Source organism: Silene latifolia, chromosome 1 (genome assembly GCF_048544455.1).
Source record: "Silene latifolia isolate original U9 population chromosome 1, ASM4854445v1, whole genome shotgun sequence".
Lineage (NCBI taxonomy): Eukaryota > Viridiplantae > Streptophyta > Magnoliopsida > Caryophyllales > Caryophyllaceae > Silene > Silene latifolia.
This window is the reverse complement of record NC_133526.1, coordinates 12362269-12383444: the sequence shown is the minus strand read 5'-3', so window position 1 is coordinate 12383444 and position 21176 is coordinate 12362269. Positions and strand designations below refer to the sequence as shown.

The following is a 21176-nucleotide window of genomic DNA, read 5'->3' as shown; positions in this document are numbered from 1 at the left end:
CTTGCTCTACAAGTAGGTCTTTCTCCCTTAAATTTTTACGTCCTCGAGGCATAAGTTTGTCTCTTGTAGGTACTCCTCCAAAACCCAATTGACAAAGAAGAGAAAAGAAGTTTTCGCTCATTTGGCAAGCTGAGATCCTCTCCTTATGAAGGAACCCAAAGTTTCACATGTGAGGGTTGTTCCACTTTGATAAAAGAGGAGAAGAATTACCATTTTATAAGGCAATGAGCTACTCCCTCTATTGCCAATTGGTTTTAGAGTGAACCCTCTTAGGCCTCTGTTGTGGACTCTTTTTCCTCAGTTTGGGTGTCGCTCAGGCCCATTGTTGAATTTAACATGGTATCAGAGCCCATGACCAAATACCTGGGTTTCATGGGCCAAAGTTTGCAGTCTACCACTTTATAAGGAAAGGGATTACTCCTATTGTCAATTGGTTTTAGAGTGAAACCCTGTTGGGTCTCTGTTGTGGACTCTTTCTCCTTAGTTTGGGTGTAACCCAGATCCATTGTTGAATTTAATTCCCCTTAAAAAGCCTTTCTTTATTAACAACACATATATGCGGTACAGTACTTTATAACCTCCAAAATATTTATGGACCAAGCAAGAAATCATATTTGTAGGGGCAAGAATAAAAATATTGGAAAGACAGTGACAATGTCCTAGTATGCATGAAGATGCACGTCAACTTAATAATGATTCAACACAGGTTCGAGATCTGATGTGTTTACAGCAACGAGTTGGTTCCAAAGATCTTCAAATCTAATTTTCTGACACGAAAATTAATTGCAGCCTCGGAATTTTTTCGTGACAGAATCCTTTTTCAGGGAAATGATAATGTCATTACACATTTTGTTAATAGCACAAAAATACAAATAAATGTAAAAGCATGTCATTATTCACCGTCTCACAAATATAGGTGACATTATTATTTTCCGAGTGGCATTATGTCTTCCCTCTTTTTAGTGCCAAATTCTTGGAAAATATTTCAGGGAAGGAATGTGACAAACTGACAATGAAGCAAATTTTTACGTAGTCCTTACCACTAATTCTCATTTAAGACGAGTCAAATAGTTAGAATAAAACAAAAACATAATGCATAGAAAAAAGGATATAATTGTCTTATATGTACAAACTTACATTTACTTAACTTGTTTTAATGTTAAGACAGATGTATCCGTCTTAAGGAAGACTTACCCTTTGTTAATACTATCAAGAATATTTCCAATATCGTCAATAAAAAGAGAAATTCTTCTCCAAGTAAAAACACGGAAATACAAAGAGATCTTAACCTAATGGCCCAAGACGAAGAATCGTGACAATAGGAGTATAGGACACGTCTCCGAATTCCACTCCCCCAAAAAATTATGCTCCCTCCATCCTGGTCATTTGTTTGGTGCCATTTCTCCGAGAATATCTTACGGAGTACAAAGGAAGTGCAAAATGCAAAATTCAACAAGAAACAGGATACAGTTCAGAAAATTCCAGCATGAAGAATTCAGAGAACATATTACTCCAGTATATTACCAATAAGAACAAGTAGCTTAGAACAAAACCGTGAAGAAACGAAATAACATGCTACAAATTTAGATAGTTTGACCCTAAAGACCACACCAAAAAAAAGAGGGAAGCTATGCCATAAGAATCCTTGTTCAGGTTGAAGCAAACCTCAACATCAAAACCGCCATCAAGGCAGCGACCCTGAAGACTATGTCTTTCACGCTCTTCTCCACTCTCATGACCATCTCATCCTCTTCGAAACCTGTCTTGGTAAAGTTCTTGCGAATGGATATGATAGTGTCCCTCAGTCGATTCACGGACCAGGAAAGCCAAAATAGTCCAACTCCGAACCCAGATGTAAGGAGATTGGGCGCGGTCCCACAAGCAAGTTTATAGACCAACGAGAATATGACAGCAAGTCCAGTCCCTGTGATGCTGGCAGAGAACTGTGTCAAAAGTTGAGGCAGTTCTGGACTTGATTTCTTCAATGCATTCATCATTGATTTGCTATTCCGGTTTTTATCCACCATTAGGGATAGAATTGTCTCAAAAGCATGAAGAGAGTTGCTTCTGTGAAGATTCCGTTCTTTAGTCGCTTTCCTGGCTTTTCGCTTTGGCTTCAGATGACCTTTCTTAGGACTGTATTGTAAACAACAATGTTGACGTGAACACGTCTAACAATATAAAAGGAACGGAGCATGAATGAAGGGAGTACTAAAAAATGAACCGACAGGAAACCATGCTAGTCTACCCTCATCATCTTAAACTAATCGTGAACAAGAAGCAATCCTAATATATGTATTCATGATAGTTTAGTTCCATCATACCGGATTAGTTTCTAGAGATCCTGATATCCTGATGGCCTAAGGACAATATCGAAAGCTAATAAATAATCACCTTTTAAGTGGAGAAGTTGTCACAGTTTCTAGCATCATAGAAGATACACAATCCTGCAAGTCAATAGCATCACTCCTGCAAATATGCAAAATTAGCTAGTTACGGATATGCTGCTTATAATTTATGCAACGAAACAGTTAAATAATAGTGACAAACTTGTATAGCACTGTCTGACCACTAATGGGGCGTTTAGTTACGGGGTGTTAGGAAATGTTAAGGAGAGTAATGAAACCCTTTATTAGTGTTTGTTTTACCTATTTTCTCATTCCCTTTCTCCCTTCGTTGCCCCCAGAGTCCTCTATCCCATGCCCTTTCCCTACTAAGCCAAGCAACCACATCAGTCCATCACCCACCTACTATCTCCTCCATCATCACCAACATCCACCCCCACTGATGTCACCGGGCCGGCAACACATCCCCGTCACCTCCGTCGAACCCCTGGCGCATCCCGATTCCAAACTATATCTCCACTACGAAAACAGCCACATACCTCCCTAAAAAACCTTCCCACACCATGTGATTAATGAAGATTCAACTTCAACAAACTAGTTCGTAGCCTGATTGATCTTTTTATCCAAATAGAAGAGGAAGGGCGGGCAAGAGTGCAATCATTAGAGCCTTGGTAAACAAAAAAACTGCAAAATAATTCTTCCCATGCTAGGTAGTATATTAAATGGTCATAAAGGTTTATCATCTTATAAGTAATAAGCTACTTGTCTCTCAATACAACAACGTTACTGCAATGCCTCAATGATGCTCGCCTATGGCGAGGTAAGGGGGTCAGATGTACGCAACACAACCTTACCACTCTGCTAAAAAAACAACGATGTATGCTGATGAGTGATGCTGATGACCCATAATGAAAATTCCACCATAAAATGCATGAGACTCAACGTACAAGAAGCATAGAGAGTGCAAAGAGTCATTTTGCTTTAATCTATCGTATTTAAGTGTCGAAGAACAATTTACTCTCATTGGAAATGGAGAGAGATATTTTATTTTTGAAATAAAAAACTGAATACGAATTACCGCAATAAAGACATTAAAAGATAAATATGAAAGAGGAACAACATAATACATACCATGTAAAGTGAGGGACAAGCATCTGCTGTTTCGTACACTGAACTGAGTCCTTTATTACAGAGAATTCAGCTAGAACTGAATTCAGATCCTTCATTTCAGCTACAGTGTCAACCAACGAAAGTTTCCCTTCAGGGGCATCATAGACTAAATCATAATCAGTCTCTTGGTGGTAAGAATATCTATTTGCATGACGAAAGGATTCCTTTGCCTTAAAACAGCTATCTAAGTGAAAATTAATACTAGCTACATCTTTCAGGAGCACATCACTTGGGCTCGCATTAAGCTCCCTGAATTCAGGCACAATAGAAGGAACCGGATAATCTTCCCTTAAGTCGCTCGATCTAGACATTAGAAATTCCAAGAATTCTTTGTTGTTTGTCCATTGCTCGTCCATGCTAAAGCTGGAGAGTATAGAATCATCGTGCATATCTGAAACATATACAATCATAATTTAGACATCAAACCAACTACATATCTTCTATAAAAAATGGTTGAGATGCAGCTTATAAAGAATTGGAAAAACTCTAAGAGAACTTACGAATAAGAATCCAAAAGTGTACCATTTCGGCCTTAAATATCTGTGAAATCTATTAAGAAGAAATCTAGAAAAAATTCCTGTGTTACCTAAACACCACATCATACTCGAGTCCTGACTCCTGACGTGGTGTTACCAACCAAAACCAAACAACCACATAATCAATCTTTAAAATAAGTCATACTAGGGCGACCCGTCTTCCACGAAGAATTTTATAACTGCTCTCACACTTAAACAAACGAGAAACGACACAATAATCCCTTGACCATCACTGGAACTAATGGTGAAATTTCACAGTTCCTCCTCTGACACGGGACAACAACAGCCACCATTACCTTCTACACCATCCCTAGCAACATCAAACTTTTCTCTTATCTTATCCTGACAACTAGCCATCTATAACTATTCAGCATCCACCATCTCGTCTTCTTATCTACGACAATTCACCATCAACACTCTTTGGAGTTCCTAGGGTAGGGACTAGAGTATAGGTGTTAAATTCTGGATGACGGCACTGGAAGTTCAATTCCTCTGCCCAAATCCGGAATTTTTTCGAGTGCTTTGCTAATGCAAATTGTTTGATACTGTCAGAGAAGCTCCACTTTAGGGATGAGTTTAAGAGGAAGTGGAAATAATAATTGTGAATTGCCTAAATGACGCTGGAATGGAAAAACATGGCTAAGCCTATAAGTAATTTTGAAATAAATTGGCAATGAGAGATGAATTACAAAGGGAAAAAAATGACTTAAATGTAGCCGCCATCTATGAGGAGCAGCATGGTTTTGGAGAGGAGAACAGGAAAGGGGTCAGTATAGTCGAGGCTGGAGGGAGATGCATACAACAACATCAGAGCCTTAATCCCAAAATGATTTGGGGTCGGCTGAGCTGGAGGGAGATGCATAAGTTTCATATTTTATCTATCATGATATTTATGACATGTAATATTTTGAAAGGTGGTTTGATTTTATTGTTACCCACCTGGCTCAATTCCTATAATTCGCTCATCTGGGCAAACTACCAGCGAGTTGGAGCGAATTGACATGAAAACGAACTGCGAATTGGTGCACTTGAATCAATTCCTATGTTCAAGAATATGCCAAATCATTTCTCTAAAATCGACAAAAAATCCAGCGTTTAAACCGTCACTCCAAATTCACAAAACTATAAAAAGGCATTTTAAAGAATGACAAACGAAGGACAAGATGTGCTGTTTAGAAAGCACTTTTGATGCATATGAGATTTATTTCTACTGGGAATTATAAAGGAGACGATAAAAGGCTGCAAAATGAACCTTGAAATTCAGCAGGAAGAGACATTCTTCTCATAGCTAAATAATTTACAAATTGGTTGTATCCATGCGACCCAATTCTTATATTACGAAGATCATTCTGCTCATGTGATACAGCAGTGGTTGATCTAGATATGCCATGTCTTGATCCAGGTGTCGGCAAGAATGGCAGTATATCCTGCATAAACCATGTGATTCAGCATTCAGACAGCACTTTCAGAAGATCATATAAACACAGTACTCCGTAAAACTTAGTGTACATGAAGGTTTCACATGGGCTGACCAAGTTTCAATTGTTCTTCGGAAAGTAGAAACAATTAAATTAACCGACATAGCGACAAGTCCGACAATTATCATAGACATTCCAATAACCAGATGTTCACCCATCCATACATGTTCAAAAACAAAACAATTCAGAGAATTGCTATCCACCTTCTCTTTTCTACCTTCTCCTCTAATAACCGGTTAAAATACAGTATATTTGGCTTCATCCACTTACCATCCAACCCCACACGATAAATATTATCTTAATCGATTGTGAGAAGACAAAGGGAGAAAGTGGGAGGGAGAAGGTAGATAGCAATCCTCAACAATTCAATACATAAAATCCAAATCAACGAACTCAAGCCAGATTGAAATCCGATCATCATTTAAATCATAAGCATATTTCACAAGTGAATAAATGCAGTAAAACTCTACAGACCATAATCATAATTCTCCCTTCGTCTTAATTATTTGTTTACCTTTGATTAAAATAACCTTCTTCACAAATACGGAGTCATATAAAAAGTAAACAAATGATTTGGACATAGGGGGTACATAATAAGCAAATATAAAATGCGGTCTTAGCAACCATACTAAACTACAACAAGAAATTTTGCTACCCACCAAAATTTCGTTCCATATGATCAAACCCAACATAGAACAAATTCAGCAAGCTTAAATTAGATTAATTGAAATAAAAAAAAAAAAACAGATTAAACCCAGATAAATAAATAAAAAAGTAACCTTGAAGGGTTTGGAATTGGGGTGTTGTTCTTGATAAAGAACAAAACCAGGAGGAAATCCAGAAGAAGCCATGATGATTAATGAGAGAGAAGATTAGTGTTCAGAAAATGGAGTTTCTGATAACAAAAAGCTTCTTCTCTAAATTGGTTAGCTGCTAGAAATGGTGATATATGATCCAGAGAATCAAATTGGCCAGAAATTTCATTATATGACAAAATTGTTGAGATTTTGGTTACTTTGAGTGGTGTGTGTATCTTTGTCCACTTTGCTTTGGATTTTAAGAAGCAGCTGGATTAATTTGTGGCGTTGAATTTTATGGGTATTATTACAAAATACGAGTACAAGCTAAATTTTTGTGTGTACGTATCCAAGGCCGACGCTAACACGACTTTTGAAAATCAGCGAGTCTCCCTTGACGGGTATATCCGTCATAAGCTTACGACGGGTCAAATACTATCTACATGGGTAAATAAGATAAAACAGAATGCTACTCCTGGACATTTTGCTTTTGTCTTATCTCTCATGTGGGTATTATTTGACCCAGCTTGCGACGGATATGCCCGTCACAAATGAGAATTTGTGTTTGAAAATATGTGTTCGATATTGAACAAATCGTCTCTCATTTGATTTATTTTTTACGTTTTATATTATACTCCCTTCGCACATAAGTTTTCACCTCGTTACATGTGAGATTGTGAGAGGTACTTTATTGACATGGGGGTGAAAATAGGTGTGTGGAGGAAGTAATAAATTATGATTATCTTTTACGAGTTCAGTTCAGATCATATAAGTTTAGTTCATTTAATAAAAATTCATATTCTATAAGTTCAGTTCAAAAAAGTTTAGTTCAATTCACTAAAATTAAGTCCAAAAGAAAAGGGTCTAATTGTAACTTATAATGTTAACGATATGCACATAGCACAATGTAATCATGTATTCCATAACTAGTTGAGATCCCGTGCTAAAGCACGGCATTTGTGAGGTTTAAATTTATTGAGCTTGTAAAAATTAAAAATTTTTACATAAATGAGTTATAGTTATAATAGTATGTTTTAATGTACTGATTATAATATTAATAAAATTCTAAAAAAAAAGGTTTAATATTCAAAGGACTTTTAGATAAAATTATTTTTTTGTGAATTTATTTTTATTATTAAAAATAATGATAGCTGGCTATTATGGAATAACATAATCTAATATAGAGTCAGTACCCTGTTATTATAAACCACGTATTGACCTTATCACGAAAACATATATAAACAATATACGACACATTTAGAAGGACGATTTACAAACAACAAAAAATATTGTTTTCCCCTATATTGTTTTTTCTTTTATTTTTAATAGGAAAATTAGAATTATTGATTCTTACTCCTATTCCTTTATTAAGAACAACCCATATTAATAAAGATTAGTTAACTTTAAAAAAAAGGACAATTTATTTTAGAAAAAAAAACAAATAAAATTAAAACTTTATCAACTCCAACCACCAACTTAAAAAAGAACAAATTAGTATAATACGGGTATATTAAGCGTGAATAATAGCAGTGTTAATCCTATTTTTATTTGGCATTTGATTTGATTGTAATATTTTATTCCGTGGTTGAAAATAAATTTTTAGTCAATAAATTAAAAAGTCATAATTTTAATGTGGGCCTATCATATTTATCAATCAATTGAGCGGGAAAAATTGTGAGCAACTCTTATTCTTTTAGTTTAGTGGGGATGAGTTAAAAATGGGGCAACAACTAAATCTCGTAAGGATATTATTTGGTATATTTTATTTAAGGTGAAAGATTTGTTATGCTACTTTTTCTTATTCTTTTAGTTAAAGGGAGATTGCAATCTTATTTCACACATTAATCTTGAAAGATACTTATACTAAAAATTATATGTTCACTTGTTAAGCCCAATTTGTAAAGAATATTTCAATAGAATAATATAGCCAAATATAGGAGGTTCCTTACTAAAAATTTGAGCGGGAAAAATTCTAGATTTTCTTATTCTTTTAGTTAAATGGAGAAGATGTAGGAGTATAAATATATTTATGTGATGTCTTTAGTCCTGTTAAAATTGATTCTCCCCAAAGTCGTAAACGTTCTTTTACAATATATCATGAACCTGTAAACTTGACCCATGATCCAAAAGGATCCATTACTTCAGGTTAAAATGAGTTCGAAAGTACGGGTAAGGCCGCACCTAGCCAAGTCAAGCTGGCCCGCACTTTTGGCCACCTTTAAAGTTTGTTAAAATTAGAATTTTTAAGAGTATATAGATAACTTTAGAATATTTGGTAAAAAGTAATAAAAAAAAGCTGAAAAGGCACTTTTTTTCGCGTTGAAAATTATTTATTAAAAATTCTCATTCTTTTTAAACGGGTTTAGGAATAAAGGAACTATCGTAATGAAATTGAGTTGAAATCTATAAATATTATTAAAAGGATAAACCTTAAAAGCCACGTAGACAATGCCACCTCGCATTACTAAATGCCACCTTGCATAACCAAAATTCCATGTCACCAATTATAGAAAGCCACGTCATTATTTCTTATTTAAAAAGAAAAAAAATTGAACCATTAAATGCAAATAGCATAACAAACATTAACTTTGTCTTTTTTAATTTTTAGATAAATTAAACAACCATTAAAAATAAATTCATACTAAATTTAAATTTTTTACGTTTATTGTTAGAATTTTTTAAGCAATAAATAAATATCACATAATTATAATTTTACACCATTTATAAAATAATAAATAATTTGTAAATATTAAGAGCAAATAATAACATACTTAGCATTAAACATTAATATTTTAATTTTTAAAACTAGAATAGGTTAAACGAAAAATTTAAAATTTATATCACTCTAATTTTAAACTGTTTATATCTGCAACACCCTCTTAAATCTTATTGAAATAAACTTGCTCAATTTTGTTAAATTTGGTAAATAAATAAATCTATAAATATAATTTATAAATAAAAGACAAGGCAAAATATCCACCTCTTTTAGTTTCGTAAGATAACTCCCTAAACAATTCTCATGCAATGTGGATTTTGTAAAAGAAAAAAAAAAAGAAAAAAAAGGAATAAAAAAACCTTTTACATTTCTTTCTATTTACTCTATATTTATGTCTATAATAAATATGCTAATAATGAAAACGAATACTCAAAAGTCATGAAACCTTTCTACATATTTATACATATATTAACTTTGATAATAATAATAAAAAAAGTCTAAAAGTCATAAAATGCATCCTCATTTGGCTATATAAATGTTTTATGGAAGGCACATTTGTGAGCCAAAATTCAAGCCAAAATTTTTTTTACCCCTATTGCCAAAAGAATTGTATGTATGTGTCAACAATCTTTCTTATCATTGTATCATCATCAAGGTAAGTGTATTAAAGTTTTTAAATTAATAATTTATTTATTTATTTTTAAGTTCGACTGGTTTGAAGTAATCTTCACATTTTTAACCTTAATATATATGTAATTTTGTTTTCATTTAGAGACTATCAAAATTTGTGGAGTTGAACTATTCAAAGGTAAATATACTTATATCTTTATAATTCAATGCCTATTTCTTACCTTATTTAAGATAAAACTTAAATTAATAATGATAAGGTTAATATTGCATAAATCAAATTTCACCATTTTATTTGTTATTAATCACTCAGTGTATTTTTTTTGTATGGATAGTTAATTGGAGAAAGAAGATTATATGAAGAAGAGAAATACTATAATTGCTTAAACAAATTACAATTTTATTTGTTATTAATCACTCAATGGATTTTTTTTTGTAAGGATAGTTAATTGGAGAAAGAAGATTATATGAAGAAGAGAAATACTATAATTGCTTAAACAAATACCCCCCCCCCCCCCTTACACTCAATACAACGTTATAAACTAACTACAAGATTGACAACATGAACGTGAATGAGTAATTGTTTTTAAGTTCATGTTTTTTTTTTATCATTATTTCAGAAACTTTCAACTATATGTTTTATTTGGGTATGTGTTATTTTCTTATTCAAAAAATAGCTCTAATAGAATGAAATTGGAGTTGCGAGGATCTCAATCTTATTAACAAGTTGGACAAAAAAATCTCTTTTGGTATTGATAATAGCTAAATGTAAATTATTGTCTAATAACACAAATGAGATTACAATGAGCGCTACCATTTGTCATTTTATCTTTTTGCAAAATTTTAAAATTTAGGATTTTTGATAAATTGTATATTAAGATTATCATTTATTAAACTTCATAATTATTCTAACACAAATGAGATTACAATGAGATTTGTAGTAGAATTTTACCATTTAACTCATTTTATCTTTTATGCAAAATTTTAAAATTTAGGATTTTTGATAAATTGATATAAAGTGAACAATTTTTTATATTAAGATTATCATTTATTAAACTTCATAATTATTCTACTATTAGAAAACATGATTTTTATGAGAATTAACTAGTGGCTTAAATTGAGAAGATAAAAAAAGTTCTATAATTCTATATCTTCTTAACTCCTTACATTTCGAGATTTATTATTCTCAAAAAAAAAGAAAAAAAAAGATCAATAATTTAATATTATGGATTAATTTACTCTTTCGTCTTCACGTACTAACTTTATTGGCCTAAATGACAAAGGGACATTCAAGTTTTCACATAGAAAATTTAGTACATAATCTATACAATCTAATTAAAAGGTAATCTTAAGCATTTGTCATGAATTACTGGACTTATTAAAGGTAATTTTTTTTTTTAAAACCACATGTTATTAGTATATTAATCAAAATAAACAACTAAAGTACAACATATAGTTTTGAAAATAAACCAAAATGTCAAAGAAATAAGACACTAACCGACTAACTTTTATGTATTCCAAGACTATATTTTTTAAATGGATCAATTAATTGTTCAGACAAGTATAAATAAAAAGATAAAAATAACAAAATTAAAACAGATAAACCCGTGAATTTCACGGGTAACAAACCTAGTTATTTATCAAAAATAGACTCACATAAACTCGGTTTTTTTCTTTTCTAGCTTCGGTTCAAAATAGTTGAATCTCAGGTCTTTAATGAGTATAGTCTTTCGATACACTTCATGACACAATTTTCAACTTGGGTAATTCGGAAAAACCTCATTGAGTTAGCAGTTAGCACTAGGATAATGCTATGAAATTTTACCAAAACTTAGTTTCATAAGGAAGCGACTAACTTAGTTCATGCCATGGTGTGAGATACCATAATTAAGACATCACCAAACTTAGTTGATAAAAGATAAACAAGATGAAATTCAAATAAGATGTATCTAGGTTAACTTGAATTGCATTTGGAGTGTCCACAACATGAAAATGAAGAAGCCTGTAAAAGCCGGAGCAGAACTAGTCGTGGAGATTTGAATATAAGGCGATTTGGGAGAAATGGCCACGAAATTAAGCACAAAATTTCCTCACTTTTTGCTTCTACTTAGGAACACCATTCATATTATTTGTAATTTGGTAAATGTAAGTCTAAAATCTCCACAGAAATTGGCACCTGCTACCTTTTTACATGTAAAATCTTGCCTACTACAAGTGAAGGCAATCCAGCTGCTTTTGTACATGTACCTCGTGCTTCGTCTTGACAATTCCGCAGTGAACAAATTGGCTGAAAACAGACAGCCAAGCACATGGTGATTAACTGATTGCTGCGGTTTGTAAAAGTTCATCTCTTTTCTTTCGGCAGAAGAGGTTTCTGGGAATCATTTGGTGCATAAGATGGTGATTCCTTCTCCTTAGAAGCCTTTGGATTTTGGTAGGCTCTATTTTGGTCTCCCTGTAAACGAGGTTTAAGGTAAATGATTAGTTCTACAGTTAAAATAATTATACCTCAATATATCGAGGAAAAAAAAAAAGAACATATGTTTGATGCAGTAACAACAATTGTGGAGCCCTCGAGGCAGGTGTGCCTCAGGTAATGTTGTTGGAAGGAAAAAAAGAGCGGCCTGTACTTGGATGTCAAAACCATCTGAAACTATTTTCTGAAAGTCCAACATGCCCTAATTGCGGAAAGTAGCTTTTCAAGGACGGTAGGCAATGTTTTCAGTACGTCTCTGAAATTCGAATTTTTATGTCAACACCCCTCCCTTAAAGAGACGAAAGGTTTCCCTTCCTCATTTAAATGTGTCACTTATTTCTGGTCCTACACTGCTTGGAGGTATCTTTACAAACAGCATCTTCTAGTGATGAAACCCTATTTGCTAGACCTTCCTCCGAAATGATGATACCCTATTCATTAATGACGGCTTTAACTTTTAAAGGATGATTTGTGTGACCTCCAATCATTTTGGGATTAAGGCTATGATGTTGTTGCCCTCTTTGAGGAAGTCCATCAGAATACCTAGAACTACAAGTATTCTATGATAAGAGATACGAGTAGCTTACCATCTTTTGTACGCTCATCTTTCGGGATGATGGAGCTCTTGCGATAGATGAAGCTACAGCCGCAGCTGCAACACGTATCCTACAGGAAGCAGTACATCTTCAGCGATCGCACAAAATAACACTCAGCAGAATAACCAATATGTCTGAACGGTTTTATTTCTTTCTTACCTTTTATGCACATCAATATACACATCTGTTTCATCTACAATCTCTTCCTGAACATAGATTAAAAAATAAATGGCTTAGAATAGTGAGCACGGTACTTATCATCTACTTAGATGACCGAACAAGGAAATATTGAAAGCCGGCAGTCTGTCAATCACATAAATCGTTCAAAACTGGTGTAAAAGCACAAGTGGGCCAATTATACAAAAGTGAGTCGAAGAAATGGGTGCAAAAGTGCAGGTAGACCAATTCATAAATATGAAGGTATTTTATGAATCAATAAAATCAACTCCATACATGACAAGGGAAACATTTTACCTGCAAAAGTTCCTCAAAAACGTCCTCAAGCGTGATAATGCCTATTACCTCACCATCTTCAACATCTTCAGAATCATCACGGAAGCCATTTTCAGTGGCATCGACTCTGCTTAGAACTTGATTATTTCTGCTCATTGCTCTTAGCTGCTTATCCAGATCAACAACAACACTTCCTGATTCTCTGTCGGGATCAAGCAGCGGGGCTTTAAGCTCAGGATTCAAAGATCCAGCAACATTCGCGTCCATATAGTCTTTATTGCTGATATTTTGTATGTTCTTGCTTTTCTGTTTCACCTTAACTACAGCAGCCATATGACTGCTTCCCTTTTGGAACTCATTCAAGATATCATACAGAGGCATATCCCTTGGAACCCTGAAAACTTCCGCAACTTAAATCATAACTATTAACTCAATATTACTCACACATGAAGTGACAAAATATGCAATATGCTTACCGTGGAATTCTACGGATAGAGACTGCGCTTACAGGTGTTTCAGTTTCTGGTCGCACAGTAAGAAGACTTTTCACCTAGACAGGCATAAATATGGCAAGAAACTCATTTTAACAAATCATTGAACATGATTTAAATATCAAGATACCAAAACACTATTTTCCGGACTCACCAGCAATAGCCCGATGATATTTTTTGGGTTTCCAGAAAACACAGGAACTCGGCTATGTCCTCGTGCAAGAACTTTTCCCAGTGCTTCCCTGTAATATACCAGAAAAAGACAATATTTTTGTTTAGTGTAATCCACTATGACAATTACAACGCTACTCGAGTTTCGAACCAAGATAATGAGTACCAGTGTACCACCACTCATTGACTTTCAGATAGTCTAGCATGCGAGACTTAAAATAAGTAATTAAGTATGATCAGCATAAGCAATTCGTGTAGTACTCTTTACTCCTTAAAAGCATACTAGAATACGAAGTAGGACGCTCTATAAGAGACCTATACAGGTATTGAAAACTAATTTAGTACTCTGTACTCCTTAAAAAGCATACACATTACACAGAATTTTATAGATGAATTCATAAAGTATCTGTAATTGATATCAAAATGAGGTACCAGTCCAACTTGGAGTTTACATCCAAGGAAAATGTTGATTCTATAGGTGTCATAGCTTCCTCGGCAGTCTGTAAATCACATAAAACGTTGAACCCACAAAGTATGTGAGAAGAAAGATCTAAATATGTGATGAGAAATGAAGCATGCCAAGATTCCTGAAATAAACCTTCTCTGTCAAATCCAAAGCCCCACTGATTATCGTTGTCTCATCATGAGTAAGTTCACCACCCTTGCCTTCCTAAACGAGGACGGCAAATTAGCAAGAAAATCAGGATTTTCAGTATAGCAAGCATTGTTGTGCAGTAATACTTGGAACAAGATAGCAATATATGAGAAGCAGATAACTTCGTAACAAGTTAAGTGCAATTTTGAAGAAATCAAATAATTACCTCCATACTATGAATAGAAACAAGGGCTTTCAACTGCGCTCGCCTAAATAATGCAGTATCATGTCCAAGGAGAGCATCAAGTACCTGACATAATGGAGCACATATAACAAGAAGCTTAAAGATAATATTTTGAATACGGGGTCCAGACACGAGTAAAGAGACATGTCTTCAATACAGAGAATAATTCAAACAAAAAAAAAAACAAAAAAAGAAAGAAAAAACTTTAAAGCGAAACGTTGGGATGTTGGAGACAAAAGGCTCAAAGCTGTAAAAAATTATACTAAATCTTTTGCATAACAGTCCTTACTCTTCTTATATCACGCAAACTTACTCCGCTAGGAAATTTACGGATTGGTAAGTGCAGGGACGGAATTTCATACGCGTTCCATCAAACACAAGTATGGCCCATAACGAAAAACTCTAAGTAATTGGTAAGGTGCATAATTTCATACAATACTTTTCATGCCCGAGCAATCGAGGAACCCTAAACAGACATCCGCTAATTCTCCTTTTCTTTTTGTTAGTTGGTGTGCTCTATAGTTTGTCTCTCACAATACTTTCATATGAGACACTCACAGGAGACTTACTCACAAACACCAATGACAAACCAACCAATAAAGCTAAGAATTAGATTACCTTTCCAATTGGATAAGCCAGGGGATAACAAACTACCATCAGAATACGCACAAGCCAAGCAAAATTTGCACCAACAGCAAGTCCATATTTTGAACAAATAGCTTGTGGGATAATCTAAGGCAGCAAAACGAGACAAGAAAAAGTGTCACCAAAGCAGCAAATCATTTTAGCTGATTAATATTGGAAGAAGACGAGAAACACAACTCACCTCTCCAAACGCTAGAACAAAAGTGACGGAGAGCACTACAGCAACAAAAGGATGAAAAAGCTTGTCCAAGTATATAGGCAATGCCTGAAACATAAATGACAACACAATTACATACTCCCAAATTAGCTTTAATATCAGTTGGTTTTTTTATACTCGTACTTACTTCCATCGCACAAGCATTACACAAAAGCAAGGTCACAAGAAGCTGATGCTGCTTCTTAACAACTGGTAGAATAACAGCTGAAAACAGAGAAGCTCACAAGATTAACCAAGGAAATTGGCAAGTGAAACCATATAGCCAGCCGTTTATGAGAAGCTCACAAGATTAACCATATTCATTGAACACAAGCAAGTCGAGACTTTATAAACTTATGTACATAATACATTGGTCATTTTTCAATCTAATTGACCTCAAATATCATAATATTATCAAATAACGCATGCAACATAAACCCAAATCAGTGCCGGTTTTTAATGTAATTAACCCAAAATCTCATCAACGACTGTTCGACCTATCACCATGGGATGAAAATTAACAAATAAACAACAGTATGCTAAATCAAGCAAAACCCATGTATGTTTTAATCTAATAAGGCAAGAAACTTAATACTCCCATCCGTTTTATTCTTTATGAGCGGTATTTTAATCAAAGGTAAACAAACGATTTGAACAAAGGGATTATAACACAGTCTCACTTGCCATAAAAATTACCAAAAAACACACAAATTAAACAACAGCAAGCAAAATCAAAGGAAACCCATGTCATTTTTAATCTAATTGAGCAAGAAAACTCATCAAAGATAGTTTGACTTTCCCATAATCATACAAAAATAACCCAAAAACAAAGAAAACCCAATTGAACAAACAAAATGAAAAGATAAAAAGATTACCAGCTTGAGTTTTTTCAGTGGAAGAACCACTGCGTTGAAGGATTTCAAGTTCAACAAGGCCAAGAGACATTAAACCCAAAGTCAAACCAGACATAATCCCAGCAAAAATAACAAGAAAACATGAAATTCCTGCATAAACAAACCAATAAAATGTTGCAAATTCAACATCATCTGCTTCAAATATTATGTTTCTCATTGGTATTCCTGCAATTCCTATTGCTGTTGATAATAACATATCTTGACTTTCAAGTTTCAACAGCAAAAAATGCAGTGTTTAACGCAACTATAACCAAATATTATGTTGAACTGAGTTTTCAAGTGAAGGGTAGTTGTTGAATTCCCAAAATCTTAGGTCATTTTGGGTCCCTTTTATATTTTTTGGATTTAGCAATTTAGTCAAGGAATATACGATCATACGGAGTTGTACATCAGTTATTTAGTCAACCATTCGCCATCCACCCATTCTCCGCTTCAAACAATCAAACCTCGGATATTTTGGGTTATTTTGGGTTATTTTCGGGCCAAGCCGGTCAACTATGATGATAATCAGATTGGTCCTGTTATACGTCGTCGACAAATTACTAAATATCGTCGACAATTAACGTAAATTTCCAAGTTTGCCCTCCATATCATAACTCCATATCCGTCTCACCAAAATGCAATTTCCGTCTCAAAACAGAAATGCAATTTCCGTCTCACTAAAACACAAGTCACCGTCTCACTAAAATATTTCAAACAAAAAAAAAAGTCGGGTTTTGTAATTAACAACATGAACGGGAACGATTTTTACAACGATTCCAACAATGAAGCTAGAAACGAGGTTAGTTTACGATTTAGTTTTGTTAAAAATTTATGTTTTATTATCGTTTGAATCCCGAATTAGGATAGATGCCATGAATGTAGACGGAATTATGATAGAATTTGTGACGGATTTATTTGAAAATGCAATTGAAAAAAAAAAAAAAAAAAAAAAACGAACTGGGCCTGGACGAAGAACTTTTTCGTCCAGGCACTGTTTTGGACGAAAAAAACCCTTCGTCCATAATGGGTTTGGACGAAGGATTTTTCGTCCAAAACCAGGCTGGCGAAAAAATCCCTTCAAGGCCCATTAAGATTTTTTTTTCGCCCAGCCTGGTTTTGGACGAAAAAATCCTTCGTCCAAGGCCCACCCGTGTTTTTTTTTTTTTTTTTTTTTTTTGTTTCGACTCGTTTTGTATAAAACATTTAAAATAATTTATTTCCGTCTTTTTTTGTATAAAACATTTAAAATAATTAAATACCGTCTTTATATTATAAAACAATTTATCTTTAATATTTCCGACTTGTTTTGTATAAAATAACTAATTACCGTCTTTGTATTATTTTTATATTATTTTTTATTTACTCTGACTCGTTCCGTAGCTAATAATTAATTAATAACTAAATTATCGAAATGCGTGCGCAGGTGATTAACGATGGAGACGGTATTGATTACTCAGATCATTTTAAGACTAGCTTGTTCTTTGCATCCAGTATTGAAGCGTTTAATTGGGCATATGAGATCGGGCTCCGACTCGGGTTTGGTATAAAAAAGCAAGCAACAAGAAAGTTGGTCGTAACACGAATTTGAGACAACGTTATTTTGTTTGTCGGATGGGTGGAAAAGGTCCCGTAAATAAGGATGCCGATTCTTTAATGAGGGGTAACACGGCTACCGCGTGGTGCAATTGCAAATTTTCAATGAAAGTTGTTGAATTAGAAGAGAATAAGTGGCAGCTTGTGATGAGATCCGGGTTTCATAATCATGGTTTAACGTTGTATTGTGACGGCGACAGATACTTTGCAAAGTTTGATGACGAGGAGTTGGCTTATATCGATGCCCAAGTTAGAGCTCACGTTAGACCAAGCAATTATTAGTGCGGGTTTGCATCGCGGAATCCGGAAAATTCAAGACCTAATCGGCGACAAATCTACAATCGTTCTCATAAAGTAAGGGCCGAGGAAAGAGATGGGAGAAACCCTAAGACAATAGATGTTAGCACTTGCGGTTCAAAGATAAGTACGTTCATTATTGGGTCACTGATCAGGAGACCGATGAGCTAACCCACGTGTTCATGGCTCATCCAGAAGCCGTTAAGATGTTTCGATCATACTATTATGTGGTACAGATCGATTCCACGTACAAGACAAATAAATACCGTCTTCCGCTTGTTGAGATGGTTGGAGTCACACCCGTCGGGAAAAGCTTTGTCATCGCGTATGCTCTTGTGACGCATGAGTCCGAGGAGAAATATCTGTGGGTCCTACGGAAACTGAAGGCCCTGCTCAATGATGCCGTTCAACCTAATGCTATTGTTACTGATTGCGAGGGAGGTTTGTTGAACGCGATCCCCATTGTTTTTCCCGATTCGTCTCACTTGCTATGTCTTTGGCATATATATTCTAACGTGGAGACGAAAGCACTTTATATCACGGGTCAGGATAGTTGGGCTAAGCACGTAACTTGTACTTTGTTTCAAGCGGTTGTCGAGGCGGAGACCGAAGATAAGTTTAATGTTGCGTGGGGCAAATTGGCAAGGAACGGGCGGGGGAGTGACGGCTTATATTGAGAGGCAATGGTTCCCGCACTTGGAAAAATGGGCCAAGTATAGAACGAACAAGATAAGTCATTTTGGGAATACTTCTACATCCCGGGTTGAGTCGGCTCATGCGAATTTGAAGAGATGGCTGAATAGCGCGAAACTGGCAGTTGATAGCATCTGGATTCGGTTTCATTCTTTGATGGAAACGCAACATGTTGAGATCCGACACTTGTTGGAGTTATCTAGAACGAAGCGGTTGACGGGGATTCAGAGATTATTTTCCAGACTTTCTTATAAAATATCAAAGAATGTCATCATTGAATTGCGTGAAGAATTCGAAAGGGGTGCCAAGATGACGGAAGATGCCTTGATGATCGATTGCGGTTGTGTAAAGGCTACTACACTTGGTTTGTTATGTGCTTGTTCACTTCATCGCATTGCTAGAAACGGATCTCGGGTTCCGGTTGATGTGTTACATGCATTTTGGAGGAAGTTGGAGTACGATGGTTTGGAGGCAATGCCGACTTGTGACGATGATCGATTGGAGGAGTTATTCGATGAAATTCGGAATGCAGATCCGAGTATGAGATCATCCATGTTCGATGCCCTTTACTCTCAGATACATCCGCAAGAGGAGGATGTAAACGAGCCTCGGGTGAACGAGAACCCTAGAGGACGTCCGAGTAGGGGAACTCGTAGAGATCCGTCCGCCGTTGAGCATGCACGGGTTCGTGTTCGAGTAGGTACTCCGTCTTCCCAACGTACTCCGTCTAGTACTCCCCGTTCTACTCCGACGGTTCCTGTTACTCCGTCGTCTACTCTTCGTTCTACTCCGACGGTTCGTTTTACTCCGTATAGTACCCCCCGGTCCACTCAAACGAGCCCCGGTACACCGTCTACCACTGCTACCACGACTACGGGGAGTTTCGGTACATCGCATTGCGCACCTCTTGAGGTCGACTACACCATTGGTCATGTGAGGTACTTTCCTTATCGTGACTTTTTGCCTTCATGGTTTCACGAGCATTTAGAAGCGTGGTTTAATCCTTCCGGAGACGGTCATTGTGGTTTTCGAGTTATCTCACATGCTGTTCGGGGTGATCAATCTCATTTCACGATGGCTAGAACAGATTTACTTAGGGAAATCTGTAGTCCCCTTTACCGTGAACATATTTATGGGCCAGGGAGATTTGATGCGGAGGTAGCTAGAATTACATTTATGGATCAGATACCGTGTGGCTCGGGTCATTGGATGGACGGTTTCGATCTATATGGTTATGCTACGATGTACAATTGGGTGATATGTTGTATTTCTGCATTTGACGATCGAGAAAGTCAGCGACATTGGAATGGTAGTTTTACTTATTTGCCTTTACGAGCCCCCTCCCCGGAGTACGTACCCCATATGGTGTCTTATGGGTATTACATGCGGGAAACCACTATTTGCGGCTCCGGGTACGCCCCTTGTCACCTATGCCTCCAGTAGCCCCTTGTTGGGTACATGATGCAAGCGTAGCTCATTATAATGGCCTGTATCGACATCGGTTTCGTGTATGGCGCGATTTGCGAGTTCATCTTAGCTTTTATTTGTCCGATTATTGTATCTTTTATATTATATATCCGAATATTGTACCTTATATTTTATTTTATTTATCCGATTATTGTAGTTTATTATCTTTCGCATCCGATTAAATGACTTAAAACGTAATTTAATTAAAACAATCCTTAAAACACAATTTGACATATTTTAATTAAAACATTCCTTAAAACGCGTTTTGACATAATTAAAACATAAACCAATAAAAACATAATTAAAACATACCATACCCCAAATACCAAACCCTAAATAGCAAACCCTAAACCCTAAACCCCAAACCCCAAATCCCAAACCCTAAACCCTAAACCCCAAACCCCAAACCCCGAACTTAATTATCTTCCGATGATGAAGATGATGATTCCTTATCTTCTTCATGATCTTGAATCTCAATTTCTTCAGGTTGGGTAGACATATATTGAGTCAACAAATCATTCAAGTAGAGATAAAGAATTCCTTGCCCCAAGCACTCTACCAAAGACATAAGTCCGATAGTCTTGGGTAATCGATCACGGTGAGAATGCGCTCAAAATATGTAAAGATATCACTTTTCAACCTACGAAACTCCCACATCTTCTCGTTTAGTACTTCATCAGAAACAACCTCATCT

At 35.4% G+C, this 21176-nt stretch overlaps 3 protein-coding genes across 3 annotated transcripts; 1 reads left to right on the top strand and 2 right to left on the bottom strand.

Annotated features, from left to right (window-relative positions):
• Window positions 1-1494: 1494 nt before the first annotated feature.
• LOC141599004 (uncharacterized) lies at window positions 1495-6663 on the bottom strand. Its single transcript, XM_074418866.1, has 5 exons — window positions 6309-6663; window positions 5304-5478; window positions 3477-3906; window positions 2395-2469; window positions 1495-2136 (listed from the first exon to the last, which is right to left on the bottom strand). The coding sequence occupies exons 1-5, from the start codon at window positions 6378-6380 to the stop codon at window positions 1650-1652; spliced, it is 1239 nt and encodes a 412-aa protein (XP_074274967.1). The 5' UTR covers window positions 6381-6663; the 3' UTR covers window positions 1495-1649.
• Window positions 6664-11720: 5057 nt separating this feature from the next.
• LOC141598851 (DUF21 domain-containing protein At4g14240-like) lies at window positions 11721-16818 on the bottom strand. The gene is made up of 13 exons (XM_074418661.1): window positions 16412-16818; window positions 15685-15761; window positions 15522-15605; window positions 15314-15427; window positions 14678-14761; window positions 14455-14526; window positions 14289-14356; window positions 13840-13927; window positions 13671-13744; window positions 13216-13588; window positions 12901-12947; window positions 12733-12811; window positions 11721-12124 (listed from the first exon to the last, which is right to left on the bottom strand). The coding sequence occupies exons 1-13, from the start codon at window positions 16644-16646 to the stop codon at window positions 12014-12016; spliced, it is 1506 nt and encodes a 501-aa protein (XP_074274762.1). The 5' UTR covers window positions 16647-16818; the 3' UTR covers window positions 11721-12013.
• A 1686-nt stretch (window positions 16819-18504) lies between these two features.
• LOC141640149 (uncharacterized) lies at window positions 18505-20458 on the top strand. The gene is made up of 2 exons (XM_074449063.1): window positions 18505-18763; window positions 18969-20458. The coding sequence occupies exons 1-2, from the start codon at window positions 18505-18507 to the stop codon at window positions 20456-20458; spliced, it is 1749 nt and encodes a 582-aa protein (XP_074305164.1).
• Window positions 20459-21176: the final 718 nt, after the last annotated feature.

Coding starts and splice junctions, on each gene's coding strand:
- LOC141640149 (XM_074449063.1), top strand. CDS start 18,505: ATGGCTCATCCAGAAGCCGTTAAGATGTTTCGATCATACTATTATGTG. Junction 18,764..18,968: donor TGTTACTGATTGCGAGGGAG/GTTTGTTGAACG, acceptor CAAATTGGCAAG/GAACGGGCGGGGGAGTGACG.
- LOC141598851 (XM_074418661.1), bottom strand. CDS start 16,646: ATGTTATTATCAACAGCAATAGGAATTGCAGGAATACCAATGAGAAAC. Junction 13,589..13,670: donor TCTATCCGTAGAATTCCACG/GTAAGCATATTG, acceptor GGAAGTTTTCAG/GGTTCCAAGGGATATGCCTC. Junction 12,948..13,215: donor TTTTTGAGGAACTTTTGCAG/GTAAAATGTTTC, acceptor ATCTATGTTCAG/GAAGAGATTGTAGATGAAAC.
- LOC141599004 (XM_074418866.1), bottom strand. CDS start 6,380: ATGGCTTCTTCTGGATTTCCTCCTGGTTTTGTTCTTTATCAAGAACAA. Junction 2,470..3,476: donor CTTGTCCCTCACTTTACATG/GTATGTATTATG, acceptor GCATATTTGCAG/GAGTGATGCTATTGACTTGC. Junction 2,137..2,394: donor ACAACTTCTCCACTTAAAAG/GTGATTATTTAT, acceptor TTTACAATACAG/TCCTAAGAAAGGTCATCTGA.